Source organism: Drosophila obscura, unplaced genomic scaffold, assembly GCF_018151105.1.
Source record: "Drosophila obscura isolate BZ-5 IFL unplaced genomic scaffold, ASM1815110v1 contig_1, whole genome shotgun sequence".
NCBI classification, from domain to species: Eukaryota; Metazoa; Arthropoda; class Insecta; order Diptera; family Drosophilidae; genus Drosophila; species Drosophila obscura.
Window position 1 is genome coordinate 2,771,789 of NW_024542679.1, and position 17,086 is coordinate 2,788,874.

Consider the following 17,086-nt stretch of genomic DNA (forward strand, 5'->3'; position numbering starts at 1 on the left):
CGTTGTTTTGCTTTCTTTTAGTTTTATTTTTTTCGGCTCTTGAGGCTCTTTGTCTTTTGCTCACCGTCTGTCGCTCTTTCTCGCTTTAATTCCTTTTGGGTCTCTCTGCCGTAAGCTTGAGGAGCTCTCTCCTCTGGCCCGCCCCTTAACTTTGAGGGGTTTGGAGATTTATGTGAAAAAAGCTTTGTGGAAGAAGTTGTTGACAGGAGTGTTCCCTCCTCTTCCTCTCCGTCACAGTGCAGTTGAGGGCGAGAATTTGTCTGGGATTAAGGTCTAATAAAAAGTTGACAATTTGTTAGACTTCCATAAATCAATCGAAAATAAGAAACTTTGCTGTTGCCATGATTGGATTTCTTTGTCGTATCACTCCTCACCAGCCCCTAAATTAACGTCACCCCAAAGGTTATTGCTTCTCCTTCCTAAATTGTAACTCAAAATTATCTCATTTCGAAATTCACTTGGTTTCCGTTTAGATTTGTATAAATTATCTTCTTGTCAAATTTTATTCCCTTTCTTCCCTACCTTTTCCATTCTCCAAGTCCCGTCAATCTATCATTGGGATATCTGGATGGATGTGGAATTCCTTGGGACTTATCCCCACTAGAATCCCAACTTTTAGGTCTTCCATCGGTCGCGTTTCTTTTGGAATTTGGAGCAGTAACTGCACTTTTACTCTCTCCCTAAACCTCCTACTATTTCCTTTTCTGCTTCTCCATCAGCATTTAAATTATACTTCTTCATTCCCTCGAGGTTTTTCCCCTACCTTTCGCCTTTGGGGCTGTCAAAAAAAAGTCAGTTACCTGTTGAAATGCCGTTCGTGTTTTTGTTGTTGTTATTTTAATTGGCATTTGCCTTTACCTGTCGTTCTGTCGTTCTGTCGTTCTTGTCGGCTTTTGTAATCCCTTCCGCGCCATTGCCTCGCACTTTTTCCACGTCTCTCTTCTTCTCACTCTCTCCACCTGCGCTTCAATAAAAATAGAAAGCATTGTACTCCATGTTCCCCCCATCTTCAACTTCTTCTGGTATCCCTCCCTCTCCTGCTCCGCATATCTCGTGTCACGTCTATCGTATTGTACTTCTATCCCACTCTGCCTGTTTTCACCTTCGTATCGTGTCGCACTCTTCTTCTCGTGATTTTCGTGTCAATGAACCCCCGCCTGCAATTTGTATGGCTTGAAAAGGGTAGGAGTAGGGTGTGTGGGGTGGGGAGAGGTGCATGAATCCCAATTGGAATTTGGGGATTTCGTATTTTTAACATCATTCCGGTGCTGTATTTTTTCCTTATTTGTGCGAGTATTTATAATGCCTTAATAATTTGTTTACATACACAAAAACAAAAACAATACAAAATGTTGTCTGTTTTTTGGGATTTAAGATGTTTCGGGAGAGATATCTCTGCTATAGACAGGGAGTTGCTTCGCTCTTTTGTTTCGAACAGCAATGATAGAAAAAGGACGTTTTATTTTTGGGCGTTTCCCCTGGGCGTGTCTCAAAGTGTTTTTGCATTGATTTTTCTCTACTTCTCACACATGATTTATTCCCTCTTACTCATGTTTTCCCCCTTCTCTGTTTCCTTTCAGGATCCTGCTGGCATCTTTGAGCTGATCGAAGTTGTTGGCAATGGCACCTACGGCCAGGTCTATAAGGTAAGAAATGCATATATTTATTATATATTTTTATTAGCAATAAATATGGGCAAGTTTTAAGTGCTTTGGATTCCATGTTTCTTGAGACTTCAGCTTTCTTTTTGTATGGAAATTTTCACTTAAACTCAGAGAGAGAGAGAGAGCAACGATCTCTCAGAGTGTAGTCTCTTGTTGGGAGAGTCACTTCTGTGGTCTCTTTATAATTAGCAATCATTAGGGTTTCTGCTTCACTGCCTTTTTGCACACACACACACACACACACACAGAGTTGCGCAGTTGTAAATGTATCTGTATCTGTAGCAGCATCATCTCTTGGCCTCTGGGTTCTTGCTGGCGCTGCTTTAATTAGTTGTTTGGTCCGCTATTCCCCGTCTAATAACTTGTCTCAAAGAAAAAAGAACTGACAAAAAAAGCGACTACAAACCCAAACAAAAATTCAACGAAAATAACAAGAACAAGAACAGAACAGAACATATTCTCACACATTAACACATTTCTCTCTGGGTGCAAAACATGAAAGGAATGTGGGCTTTGAGTAACGAAGATTGTGATACCCTCCTAGGCAATGGTTTTTTCATGTATTTTTGCTTGATTTATGGACAACAAAAGCCCATAGAAATTTCAGCTTTTGGCTCGATTTATTTATGAAATTAATTTTCAAAGGTTTTATAGCTTAGAGATGCTTCAATGCGTTGCTAATAATCCGGATACCCTCTATCTACGGAGATACCCTAAAAGAGAAAGAAATACAACAAACGACAGGGAAACAAGAGACAAGAATCATCATCATAATCACAAAAGCAGCAGAACCAGCAGCAGCAGCAGCAGAGGAGGAGGAGATTTCTCTCTCTCTCTGTCTCTTGCTTAAAAACAATGCCTTGACTTTGTGTTTGTATTTAAATTATATGTTTAAAATGTATCTGAAAGATACAACTATGAAGGAGAAGGCAGGGGCCGCAGCAGCAGCAGCAGCAGCAGCAGCAGCAGCAGCAGCAGCAGAGGCAGCTGCAGAGGCAGCAGTACGTCAGTTGCAGGCATAAAAATAGACATTTGCTTTTGTAAAATTACCGTTAGCATTTGTTGCAAGCAGAAGAAAAAGTGTGGCATGCTGCCGCCGCCACAGCCGCCTGCGCTCGGGAGGCCAACGGCAAGTTGTTGCTGCTGTTACAGGAGTGGGGCTCCACTGTAGTGGGGGGTCGCCGAAGCCAATGGCAGGCAGCTTTTTGTGTGATTAATGTCGCTGCTGCTGGCCGTCTGTCTGTCTGTCCGAAATTCTTTATTGCCTCTCGTGGAGAGATATACAAAAGTAGCTTTTGATTAAATTGAGCTTAAACTGAGGCTTGTACTAAGTGTTAATCATCGCATTCGTTGAGTTACTTTGAGATATTTGTGGGGTGAGTAATTCAGGCAGCAATTGGAGACAATTCCAAAGGAGTTTTCCAGTTTTTACTTTGTTTTTTTGTGGGAAGGAATGTTTCATGGTTGTTTTATTTCAACTACTCCTTAGGGATGATTTCTGATTTTATCTGAGATGTTGTGGCATATAAGACCCTAAGAGATTTTGCGATTAAGTACTGCATCCAACAAATTTACAATTTCTAAAAGAAAAGAGATAATTTATTTCTTCTTACTCAGCTCTTAATGGCTTTTCTTGTAGAACAACTTATATTAAACCCTTTACTAGCACTTAATCATCGTTAGGTCTTGTGTTAATTGCGAAATGAATTGAAATATTCAATGAGTAATCGCAATCCGGAAATATATATCCACTTTGCATACAGCAAAACCTGTTCTTGGGAGAAAGAGTTGGCAGATTATTCTTTGGACTTTTACCTCATAATTCACCTTTCATATTCTTTGGAAATGGCACCCCTATATATGGATTACTGTGTGAAATACTTGGCTGTCAATCCGATTGAAACTTTCATAAAATCTATTAAATTTCATAGTTGTTTTTTTCTGCTGCTGCTGCCTGCCTGCCTATCAATTGGCTTTTGCAACCCACACCACACACAGGCCTACAGGTTCCAGGCACCAGGCACTAGGCACCAGTCTATGCCTCGATCTAGGGCTCTGCTCTGTTTGTGTTTGCTGCAAGTGGCACGTGGTAACCATGGAAGGAGTCCATGGGAATCCAAGGCAGGCAAACAGCCCACTGTGCGGTTGAAAACTTGTTAACGCAAATAAAAAGACACACAGTTGTGTTCTGGAGGGGCCTTAAAGTAGTTCATTATACTGTTGTCGCTGTATCTTTGTATCTCTGTCTGTCTGTGTGTGTGTGTGTGTGTGTGTGTGTGAAATTAGCATGAGTAATGCCCAGCAGCAGCAGAAGCAGATACTTTCTGTATATGTATCTGCATGTGTGACTCTGTCTCTGAAGAGTAGAACCGGGAACGGGAGACCCAAGCCACTTGCTTGAGTCTCATTTTATTGGCATTTTCTGTCTGCTGTGTCTGCGGCTGTGGTTTTGGCCAACATATTGACTGACTGAATGGTTAACCGGTTTACAGATACAGAAAAAGATACAGCAACAGTTGCGGCCCATCAAACGTCACAGTTTTTCTTTTTATTTTTTCTGGCTTAATCATTATTTTATTTTGAATTTTATTTTGGTTTCATTTTTGGAATTCCACTTAAATGGAATTTTTTTCCTTTTTTTTGGGCGAATTTTTTTCGCTTTATTTAGCTAATTTATGTTTTGTCTATCTCTTCCCTCTTTGCTCCTCTTTGTCTCTACTGCACCCTCTCCGTCTCTCACTTCCGTTGTATTGATAACTCTGCTTATTTTTGTTCGCTCTGCTGCGCTTTTTACGAGCAAATTGCCTTTTTATCAGAGCCCCAGCGACAGTTTCGTATCCGTCGCTCTCTCTCTCTCTCTCATGAGTCACTGCCTAAACGAGTTTGTGATCCAGGGGGGGGAACCTTTGCGAGGGGCTACCACATGTGGTTCCCTGTGGAACACGTACAAGTGCAACGTTTTAACGGCTGTGATTTTGTGGGTGTGTAAACAGTAAGAGAAAGAGAGAGGGAGTGTGCGCTGGAAATGCGACTTTACTCGTGGAAAATTGTGTAAAGAAGCTCGCACTTCAAGAAATAAGCTTTCAAATTAGCTATAAAATTCTATCTAATCTGCTTAATTTTAATCCAATTTAAAGTTCTTAAAGGAACAAAAATAGAATTTCTGAAATTCGAAGCTCATAATTTATAAATAAATAAATCGGCGCTCAAAGAAAAAACATTAAAAATATTTAATACAAATTATTTAATAATAAATATTTAACAAATGCCCTAAAAGATCTTCTTAATAAGAAAAATGCTTCTATGAGAGATAGGGAAAATCTCTCTATTTGTATCATTCCATCTTTAGTTGGAAATCTTCCGCCAAGTGACCATGTGGTTTCAGTTTTCACTTAATTTGTGTCTGTTATTCAAGCATAATGAACACTCAAACAATGAATGACTGACTCATTCAAAGAAATCCCCAAATAAACCATTTTAGGCATTTTTCTATGAATCAATGGCCAAAAATCAACATTTGAACGAATTACCAAACCCCAATCACAATTCCATGATCCCGCCACACGCATAAACGTGTTATGAATGTTCCGCAATGTTTATAAATAATTTTTTGGGGCTTGGCCTACCGTTAACTTTCGCCCACGACATTTCCATCCATAGAACGGATCCACAGAACGGCAGCAGTTGTCATGCAATTAACATTTTCATAGCTGGGCGAACTTTGACCCAATTGTGGAAAAGCAACGAAGAGATAGAGAGAGAGAGACATGGGAAAGAGGAGGAGTGGGAGTTGGAGACAGAGAGACAGAGAGGAACAAGTGCGGACAGAGACAATGCATATTTATGAGCGGAGGAGACATGATAATAAAGCACGCAAGCAAATAAATACAAAGAGAAAATAGAGGAAAATCAAGGCTTCAGTGGATCGAGGATCTACATACCCTACCAGCATGATCGTTTTTCATATCTGATTATAGGAATTATAGGAATACTGAGAAAGAATAAAAGGAAACTGGAAATATGTTAATCAACAATGCAAATTTGCATGGCTACAAGATCTCTTCTTTTGTGGGTTGCAAAAGATCTAAATCAACACTAGAATACCCCTCCGAAATGAAGGGTATATAAACAGAAACAATAATTGCTTCAGCTTTGTATTTGTGTGTGCGCAGGCGCAGCCATCCATAGACAGAAAGAGACAGCTACATTGATACATGGGAAGGGGCACTGGCACTGGCACTGCTGCAACACGACAAGCTGCTCAAAAAACATGCAAAATACATTAAAGCCAATAAGCAAATGAAGCAGGAAACACAAACCAAATGGCAAGGCACAGACAGACACTGAAGCAGCAGCAGCAACAACAACAGCAGATAGCAGATGAGGAACGAAATAACTATAGACTTCAGACCCATAAAAAAGGCCACACAATTAGCCAAACGGGCACACAAGTACCCAAAGTAGGGGCTGGCGCATAAAACGCATAAACTGCTTCCCCAATGTCACCACTAAACCACAGATAACCGGGACAAACTAAGTGCCGAAATAAAGCGAAATAGTCGAAGGTGGAGATACCCTGTCGACAGATATTCGACAAAAACTCACATGCCCAGAACTTTGGTTGCGTTTATCTGTTAAACCCAAAAATTGGTTGCTAACAGAATGTCTTATCTTGCGATTATATGTATTTGTATGATTTGGGTACAATCTACGATTATAATCTAATCAACCATTTGTGGAGTTTTTGGGGACTATTTTTGAGAACCAAAACGTTTATTGCTTAAAACATTTTTAGCACGATTTATCGAACTTTTATCGAACTACTATATGCAGAGCCAGAAAGGTCTTAAAAGTTTCTTATTATACCCTCTAGTAATAACATACTTTATAGGGTATACAAAAAAAAACTAATTATTACGCAAATTTAATTTGTTGTAGACTTAAATTTAAAAACATTAACAGTCGCGCGAGTCATTGACACGTTCGTGCAAGCATAGACGCAAGTGGCAAAGGGACAAAACATGAGAGTGGAGAGAGTGTGTGTGTGTGTGTTCGTGTATGAAGACTTTAGAATGGGAGAGTAGAGCAGAAGCCGAGCAGCAGAGATTAAAAAGATAACAACACAGCGCCAGACAGTGCGTCAGCCTCCTTTCTCTTTCACACTTTTAGAATTTTTGTGGTTGCAAATTTCGGATGATGACTTCTCTCGCGCCCATTGCTCTCTTGCTTTTCCTCCGCCTCTCCTGCTCTCTCCCGTGCACTTTCTGCGCTAGAATGGGCTTCATCCCATTGTAGTATTTTTAGAGAGGTTCACTAACTTTTGTTGCTCTCTCTTTCTCTCTCTCTCTTGCTTTGTTTTTGGGGCTTTTGGCTTTGTTTTCGCTTTAATTAAATCTCTAGCCCTGACACTTTATTCATTGACAAGGTAACCCCTACTCTCCCCTTGCCCCTTCGTTGGGTTTTGTGCAAAAAAAAAAAAGCCACCAAAATAACTGAAATTTTTTTGCTAGCTTCAGCGGAATCTATGGGAATGGGAAAAGTCATTGAAAAAGGTATACGAAAAACGGGAAGGGGGAAATAAAGAAATGATAAGGAAGGGGAAGTGGAAGAGAGGAAAGGGTGTACCATGTGTGTGGGGGGCACAAACGACCTTGGGAAAACGATGAGTTGGTTGCTGCTCGAAGAAGCTCTGCTAACTTATGCATTTTATAAGCAATGCGCTCTCTGTCCATCTGTTTAGCTGTCCGTCCACCAAAGTGTGGAGTGTTTCTGTGTGGGTTGCTGTTTTGTTTTTTGGTGTTGTTTCTGGCATAAATTACGATTATACGCGGCGAGTGTGCCGAGCTGCCGCTGCCTCTGCTGCTGGAACTTGAAAATTTATCACTTTTTCAGAGTCAAAGGCGGCGTGTGAAATTTCTGCGGTCTGTTTAGAGATCTCCCAATTCCATTCCATTCCATGCCCCGCACTCGGCGATCCGCTCGAGTGAAACCACAAAAAGCAATAACAATAACGGCGGACGAGCAAAGGTCAGGTTTTTTTTTTTTGTGAAACAAATGTGAATATTATTCTGTTTATTTCCTTTGATTTCCTAATTGGTTAATTTCGGAATACCAGGAAATTTTGAGCAAAAGGAAAGAGCTCTGCTGGACAAACCCTGAAATTTCCAGGAACGACGAGAGTGCCTAAAATCTCCTGAAGGAAATCCCATTTCCATTTAGGTTTCTCTCCAATAGTTTTATGACTCATAAACAAAATAGTTGGATACTTTTTTGCCAGTGCCTTTCCTTCGATGGATATTTGACCCACTTTTTGCCACACAGAAACTCCCCCGTCTATAAAACGATTTCAATCCCATTTGATCAAATTGCCGCCCACAAATCATCCACACAAATGCGATAACTCTCTCGCTCTCGCTCTTGCTCTTCTATCTCTCTATATATCGCTCCATCTCTTTTTGTCTCTTGCAATTGCGATAAGCAGCATGTCTGTGCTTGTTTATTGTCCATTTGGTTACAAGGTTAACACTTTGGCAATACCGTACCCCACCGTATGTAAATATTTCAATATTTTGTGGCCTGCCATCCATCCAGCAATCCATTGATTAAATATGCAAACGAAGTGTTTCGTCCCATCTGTCTCTCTTTCCCTTTTACTCTATCTCTCCTCTGTTGCCCCCCTCTCTCCCTTTTTCTCTGTCTCTCTCCTTTGGCTGATTACTTAGACATTTGTTTAATGGAATTTCATGATTCCTACTGATTTTTATGGCCACTTACGGGGGGCATGAATTTCATGGTACAGTCTAACTTCTGCCACTGCTAACGGCATATGCCAGTGGCATACGAAATGCATGGAAAAAGCTAAGAAAATTTGTTACTTGGTGCAATTTGGATTTTGGATATTTAGATAGATATTTTATTGATGTTTTAGATATTTCAGATGGAATTTCTGTTTGCATTTATGGAAAATTAGCTGGGTCTAAAATTTCTATTTTTTTTTTTAGCTTTAGTTCGTCTTTAGTGCTTCTTTTTTTAAACTCCCTGTTCCGTCTTAGAACTCGCTATTTTGTGGATAACAAAATTCCCCGTAGTTGCCCAGATTTTACCTTTTCAAAGTATTATCGAAATATTCTAGTTATTGGAAATAAATTGCAACATTTTAGTCTTAGTTGGGGAAGTTTCCCAATTAATGAAGTTTGACTGTAGTTGTGGGATTTTGCATGCTTTCAATATTTATGTCTATATTTTTCCACTGCTGCTGCTTAGGCTTTTGTTGTAGTTGTTGTTGTTGAACAATTAATTTATGAGTGAAAGTTGTGTTAGTTATTTTGCATGCATAATTTGCTGCAACAGAGAAAAGTCTTTGTCTTGCCACCAGAGGAGTGGAGGGGAGGGGAGACTCCACTCCATAAAGGGAATTGAACTTCTATCTAACTTCCATTATGAATGAATGGAATGAATGCCATGCCCCATGCCACCGCATGTTTATGGCTGGTTGATGCTGGTTGATGCTGGTTGCAGTCATCGTCGTCGTCTCTTATCTGCATATTGTACATGGTAGAGGAGGAAGCGGGGGGACACTGGCTACCATGTGACATGTGACATCGGAATATATATATTTTATTGTTCCATGTAATTGTATGAACAATCAAAAGAGTAACAGAGAAATAGAGAGACAGACCGAGACCGAGACAGAGAAAGGGACCCACCCGTTGACCCGCAGTCATCGTGTGAGTTGCGGTTGTTCCCGCCTATTCGATAGGGGGGGTTTTATCGTCTCTCTTTTTTTCATCTGGGAATCCATCTCTCCCACTCCCACTCTCTCCATCTCCATCCATCTTTCCGGCTTAATTCATTTAATTTCCAATTATCAAAATGTGAACTCCATTTGACAGCAAAAGAGATGGAAGGAGGAGGAAGGAGAGGGGTCTCTCTCTCTCAATTAATTAGAATAAAACCCAGCATACACACACACACACACACACATACACCCCTATAAAAGAAAAGGGAGCCCCGAAAGGAAACAGGAAATTGTTGACACGCAAAAAGTGACGTCATTATCAGCACACACATTCTTCGTTTTTGTACATTTTTTGTGCTCCCCCTGCCGCCTCCCCTAAAAATACATACGAGAGTATGTACACCAAATAAATTATTATCTTTTGACACAATTTCCCATCCCGTGTGTGGTGTGGCTTATCTTTTTCGCACAAATAAACGGTACTTTTGCCGTCAACAATGGAAATAGATTCAATGACTCAATGCGCGGAACTTTCAAGGTATATATTTTTGTAGGGGAATATAAATATCCCCCATTGGAGAGCCTACTGATAAGCAAGGCCCCTGATGACAGACATGCAAAATTGTTAAATAAATCAAATGAATAAACCATAATTGTGAACGGTAATTGGGGAATTAGTTTGGGTGTCGAATGGGGAGAATTATTGGTGGCCGAATAGGGGCAAATATTAGAGCTAGAATACGCAGAAATACAGATTATACAGTTTCAGAATGGAAATGGGTTTCATTCGAAATCTAGGACTAGGACTCCGACCCGTTCCTTGGGTGGGGAAAGCGGTTGTTGCCTTTGCAACTTGCATTAGCTATTGTCTGTGGCTGTGACACCACACCTGTGCTACCTGCCGCATGCCGCACCACTCTATTGAGTAACCCGAAGAGCTATCAAAAGGAAGCAAATACCATATTTTCTACCGCTCCGTACCCCGACCGAACGACCGACTTGTGCGCACTCTCGTTGGGCTTTTGTGTTGTGTGTGGGGCATGTTAATTGTGGCAGCAATCTTAGAGCTGCTGCTCCCACACACGTGTGCACCGCAATTCAATTACAACACTGGCAAAATATACAAAAGATACACGAGATATGAGATACAAAAACACAGAAAGAAACCACAGAGGCAGCAGCAGCCGCCGCAGCCGCAGCAGCCGCAACACCACGCCCGTGCGATGCGTCAAATGGTAGGCAGTAGACACAAACCAAAAGCAAGACCAAACCCCAACATGTGGCAGGGGCAACAGCCTCCAGTTATTGCCTGCCTGTCTGCCCCACTGGCCCACTGGCAGTGCCACCACCGAGTGGCACAAACTGTGGCAGCAACAGCTGCGTTTTTGGCCAACTTACGCAACACATTTTATGCCCAGTTTTTAGTTGTTGTTTTTGTTATTGCTGCTGTCTTCTTTGTCGATCAGTTTGCAAATTTGTAGACTCCACATTTGAAAGGTGATTAGGAGGGGGGTAGAGCAGTGACCGGGGGTATATGGTACATGTGGTACGTGTGGGGCAGACAGAAGGTTGAATGCTCATCAATTACCAATTTGTTGATCGTTAGATTCATTCGTTAATTAACTTGGCAATCAGAATGGGTTTGGGTTTTATTTTTTCTTTCTTTGGAATGCCTAACCCTCCTTTGGGCAGTATCTGTATGCTGTTTCTGTTCTGAAACTGTACGCTGTTTCTTTTTGGCTCCCATATCCGACTGTATCTGTGTGCGCGCTTAATGCTTGCAGCTGCCTCATAGAACCGTAAATTGAATGCTGAAATAGTGCTTGAAATTTGTTTAAATTTATCGCCGCATTTGGTCAGAGTATTTTAGGGTATTTTTTTTTAAACTGTTTTTTTTTTTCTTCTGCTGCTGCTGCTGCTGCATGTCTGTGGGTCAAAGGTTAGCTGCTAGTCTAGTGCTACCTTTAACTCTCTCATTCTCATTCTCCAGCTGTAGCTGTAGCACTCTTCCTGTCTCCCTTGCCTTCATTTCATTGAATCACTTAACAGGCTTTTTAGCACTTGGCAGCATTTTCATTAAATTGAATTTTCCACCCATCCAGCAGCAGGCAAAGGGTGGATCTGATGGCAAGGAGGGGGCATGCGGCAGAGTGTGCATAGTGTAGAGTGGTGTCTGGAGTGGAGTTTTGGGGGCCATAGTGGGGTTCGGTTCGGCTCGGGGGCGTTCTGGTTCGGGATTCAAGTGGAAACACACAGTTCGAAGAGTTGGCAGGGGTCGGTGTTTTAGTTGCTGCCTCTGAAATGATGGTTGTACGTAGCCTACGCCTCCACCTCCACCTGATGATGGGTAACCCAGTTAGCAAACAGCAAACACACTTTTTGTTTGATGTTCCACTTTTTTTTTTGTTCTTGGTTTATTTGAGCCACATTGCCCAGTGGGTTGGGAAGTGGGTGGGGGCTTCGGGACAGGTAAATGTATTTGGCTTAAATATTAACAGGCCAAAACGACAGTAGTCTAGACACCGCAGTAATTACTAGCAAATTACTTGGGCTTTAAATTTGATTTTTAGTTTGAATTCTTGTACGCTTTTTAACAGTAAACTATAGCTAATTTAGACTTAAGCAAGGCTGGAATATTAGTCACAGTTTACCCCACAGAAAGTGCAAAGGTATTCCCTCTATCTTTTTCTAATCTTTCATTCATCATTTCACAATTTCTTGCAAATTCGCATTTTCACTTACAGTGTAACTAGTTTATAGATAAGATTTATGGCACATCCATATATGTATTGATTTATTAGTGCAGGGAAATGGTTGCATTCCAGTCCACTTGATGTAGCAATGAAATGCAATAGTTTCAGGGTTTATTTCCAAACAATTACAACTCCTTTATTACTCCCTGTTCCGGTCTTGCATTCCCTCTTTTTCTAGATAGCAAAAGTCTTACAATCCCGCACTCAATTATTGTATATTTTATAGCTCCGATTGCTATGTAATTTCTGTATGTTTCTTTTGTTTCCCTTTACGGAATTGCCATATTGCTAGCCCATAAATTCTATGCACATTTTATGGAATGCATTTCCCATTTGAAAGACCATTTTTAGTTGGATTATGTTCCCTGCTTTTTGCTATATGAACATTTTGTCGCATCTCTGGAGATTATTCTGCTTTGTTTTTTCCCTCGTTGACTAGTACTATCTTCTCTTATAATTTCCATTTCCTCATTTCCATTTGATTCTGTTTTAATGCCAACTAATACCCCCCACCCCACACATGTTTTCTTCTCCGCTTATTCTGGATTATTTTCTGGTGTTATCTCTATCATATTTATTTCGGTTTCTCTCTCTCACTGCTTCCCTATCCTCTCCACATACACGCTTTTATTTCTTTCCTTTTTCCTCCTATCTCTCTCTCTTAGTTTCTAGCGTTTTGCATGCCCCAAAGTGCGGGCACAACTTGAAAAACATGTCCAAAAGTTTATCTTTTTTTTTGGGAATTTTTAACATGTGAAAAAACGCAAGGGGGTGGATAGCACTAGGCAGACACTTGACTGCATTTTTCTTCTCTTATATAATGCCAAATTTCCGTCTCTTGAGTTTTATATGTATATACTCTTCCCTGCTCCCTGTGCTGCCTTCCTGTCTCCCTTCCACCTTCTCTCCTGCTCTTTCCCACTCTCTATCTGTCCATTCTCTTATCACGCGGCACGCAGTGAAAAAAATGCATTTTTTCTGTCAACGTCAGCTGCGAATTCACTGTTTTTTTTTGCCTCTGTGTTATTTCTTTCTTGCAATAGTTTTCTGGGGCGTAAAAGGGAGGAAGTGATGGGGAAAAGGGTGCCTAGAGAGGGGCTTTGTGAGGGGCACAATGCGTTTTGGCATCTTACGTACACGAATCACGATCCAAATACTTTTTCTGAGGGAATATGAATACGATTATGAATATGAATGCGATTATGATTATGTGTGTGAATATGAGAATAATTTGCTGTCTGATTATGCAGTTTTATTTTATGTCATTTCTATTTGCATTATATACATATATATCTTCCTTTGTATTTGTGGTTTTGGATAGAGCTCTCTGGGGATATCATTTCATCGAGTTGATTTTATTTTATTGTTTTATTTATTTTTATTGTTTGCCTTTTGGTTTTTCTTTTTCACGCTTTGATTTTGTATTTGTATTTGTGTATCTGACAGATACAGATACATGAGCATTAAGCGAGTACGAGTGTTGGAAATCGTAAACCCCTCTTTTGCGCTGCCTCTCAGAGGTAGGCAAATCCAAAACCCAAGCCGGAGGGACAGCTGCACTCCACAGAAGAGAGCAGAGCCAGAGCCAAGCCCCACCACTGTCGTTCGGTGTCACTCCATGGAACACTGCCACACGATGCCCATTCCATTCCATTCTCCGATACGATACGATCCGCACTCCTCTCTGGTTTCCCCCCCACCCCCTCTATTGTTGACTTTACCTTTGAAAAGATTTTCACATTTTTATACCCGTACTCAAAAAGAGTTAAGGGGTATATTAGATTTGTGGTAAAAGTGGATGTGTGTAACGCAGAGAAGGAAAATTTTCCGACCCCATAAAGTATACATATTCTTGATCAGCATCAATAGCCGAGTCGATAGAGCCATGTCTGTCTGTCCGTCTGTCCGTCTGACCGTCTGTCCGTCTGTCCGTCTGTCTGTCTTGTTGAGCGCCTAGATCTCAGAGACTATAAGAGCTAGGGCAACCAAATTTTGTTTCCAGACTCATGTGATATCCCACTGCTACAAGTGTATTTCAAAATTTCGACCCGCCCCCTTCCGCCCCCATAAAGAACGAAAATCTGTGCCAGGCACATTTTTAAAGATACGATAAAACTAAAAACGCATTATCGTAGAGAATGATCATATATACCAGACTGCCGAATCTGAATCAGATCGGATCATAATTATAGTCAGAATGAAGAAATTAATTTTCAGACGCTTCCCCTGCCCACTCCAGACGACGACAACACAACTCATTTTCCATCTCGCTCGCACACTGTGCCGCGTTCAGTGCGCGAGCAACCCCTAGCGGAGGAGATGTAGAATCTGAATGGTACATGTATAATCTACATGTTAGATGTAGAATATACATAATATATGTAGATGTAGATAACAGATGTAGCAAAAAAATGTAAAATGTAAAATTTTTTTTTTTAATGCTAAAACTCTAAAATATCATATGTTCAAAAATGTAAATACTGACTGAGTACGGGTATAAGTAGAGTCGCGTCTTTAGAAGCGACTCACACGTTCCTTCTCGTTTGTTTTTGTTGTTTGTTGATTATTTTTACAAATTCAGCGATTCCTTCGAGGAGAGTTTTGCTTTTACATAAATATATGGCATAAGCCTTTTTGGGTTTGCTTCGACTTTTGTTTATTTGTTTCTTCCCCTCTCTCTCTCTCTTTGTGTGTGTACATTTTTGTTTGGCTCTATTTGCTTTAAAGCTTTTAAGAAGAAAAAAAACAAATGCAAAGAGTGGAGGAGAAAGAGAGGGTAAAGAGTGGGGAGTGGGGAGGGCACTCCTCTCCGAAATGATTCACAAATATTTTCCATAGTATTTTTATTGCCGCAATCATCCATCGGTCTTTAAGTCTTTCATTTGGCCCCGCAGGCGACATCAAAATGCTGACAAACAAACACTTCCTGCTAACCGAAACAAACACCACACCACACCACACCACCTGCAATGCAACTCACGCCACTGCCCTCCCCCTCCCCCTCTGTGCTGTTGCCGCCCCCTTTTAATGGCCTGCCTAATCGATTTCTCCTCTCTCATTCTGGTCAATTTTCTGTGTCGTTTTTCAGGCTCCATTAGTGCATGTCATTAATTTGCATAGAGAATCTGCTTTTGCTGCTGCTGTTGCTGCATGCCACAACAGTTAGAATCAGCGATGCAACGATGTGGTTGTTGCTGCCACAAGATGCAAGATGCAAGAATATGATGATGATGCTTTCAGGCATTTTACTCGTTTGGCTGAGTTTTTAATAACATTTTGATCGAATCTTCACCAGCCATGGAGTAACGCCTCGTTTCGGTAATCAATAAATAAAAATTGAATTGGGCAGAACGAATATGGGGAATACCCTACGAAATTATGCGATGTTTTTTTTGTATATAATAGAAGAAGTTGAGGGAATACAGAGAGAAATCGGAAAGTTGTCTGGTGAAGAGTCATTCTTGTTCTATATCCTGTAGAACATTCCCTAAGAAAACATAGAAAAATGTATTCTTTTATATACAGAAATTGGTAGTAGAAACATAACGCGATTTATTTAATTGTAGAATATCGTATTATCCAATCGAAATATAATTTTAAAGTAACAGATATTTTCCTTAATCGAAATTTAAACATGAATCTGACCTTCTTAATAGACCAACGTCTAAGCAAAGTACCCTACGAGTATTCCCTGTTGCCAAGTGAAAGAGTAGAGTACACGATGGCTAAGAGCCAACGGGCAAAACATGTCTCGTGGACATCTTATAGATACACAGATAGTTAGATAGATGGTCGTAGCACATCAGCAGGAATGACCGTCACATCGGCACATCGGCGGTGCCTATCGTCACTTAAATTGCTATCATCTCTCGTTAAGCATTCTGATTTATGGCTGAGAATGGAGCACCGACTGGAGGTGCCCCCATATGATGGGGAGACATTCTCTGTGGCGCTCTGTCTTTGGTTCCTGCTCTGTGGGATGGGGTGACTGCTGCTTGCTGCTCACTCACTCAATTAAAACTGTATTAAATGTAAAATGACTTGAAAAGCGGCTAAAAAGACGACATGACAGCGACAGCCACCGCCCCAGCCCCAGAGCCAAAGCCAAAGACATCCACTAGAGGATGCATCATCTAACCGGAGCGTGAGAAGGTAGAGGGGAAACCGGTAACCGGTTGGTCAGGACAACTCAATCTCTTGGCTGAAAGCGGGCCTCAAACAGGGGTTTGTGATAGAGAGAGGATAGGAGGTGGAGGAGGAGATTGTGTGGCACAAAAAACAATTTGCAAGCTTTTTGATTAAAGTGGCAACTAATTGAAACTACGAGTACGGGTAATCGTTGGGGGTTGGTTGGGTGGGTACCCAAAGCATCGACTACGTGACTGGAAAATGCTAGGGAATATCATTGAAACAAGTTAATAAACACTCTTGAGAGTTTGCTGCACAACAAATCATTATAATCAAATGAAAAATGGATATATAATTTTTTGAAACTAAAGATGGATTGGAGAATCTTAGTTCCTTAAGGGGAAAGTTAGGATACCCGCCACAGAATTGAGCGACTAGATTTAGAGGCACTCATTTAGAGATATACAATTAGATTTTTAGATTTAATGTAAAGAGTATCTGTCGGGGCTCCCCTTTAAGATATCATTCATAGAACATTCCTTGCCTTTGGATAAGTCATGCTTAAACTGTTCCAGCTAGAGTGGAGCACTCCTCCTGATTTTATAAGAGTTCTTTTTAATGTTCTTTAAGGCATCTCCTTTATGGAGTCTCTTTTTTGCAGTCCTTCTTCTCCTTGGATTCCACCTCTTAGTCACCTTTTAAAAGAGGTTCCAAACTGCGAGCAAAACAAGTATAGATAGATCTACTCTCTATAGAATCTCCCTGCAGTTGCCGCTCCCTCCCCGTGCCCCCCTTCGATTAGA

General features: G+C 40.9%; 1 protein-coding gene across 4 annotated transcripts in view; it reads left to right on the top strand.

The window, feature by feature from the left end:
* Positions 1 to 17,086, top strand: part of LOC111077369 (serine/threonine-protein kinase mig-15) — a 36,227-nt gene that overhangs the window by 4,056 nt on the left and 15,085 nt on the right. For all 4 annotated transcript variants that reach the window (XM_022371618.2, XM_022371620.2, XM_022371617.2 and 1 more), the window contains exon 2: positions 1,581 to 1,646. In XM_022371618.2, the coding sequence (XP_022227310.2) occupies positions 1,581 to 1,646 (66 nt within the window). The remainder of the gene's footprint in view (positions 1 to 1,580; positions 1,647 to 17,086) is intronic.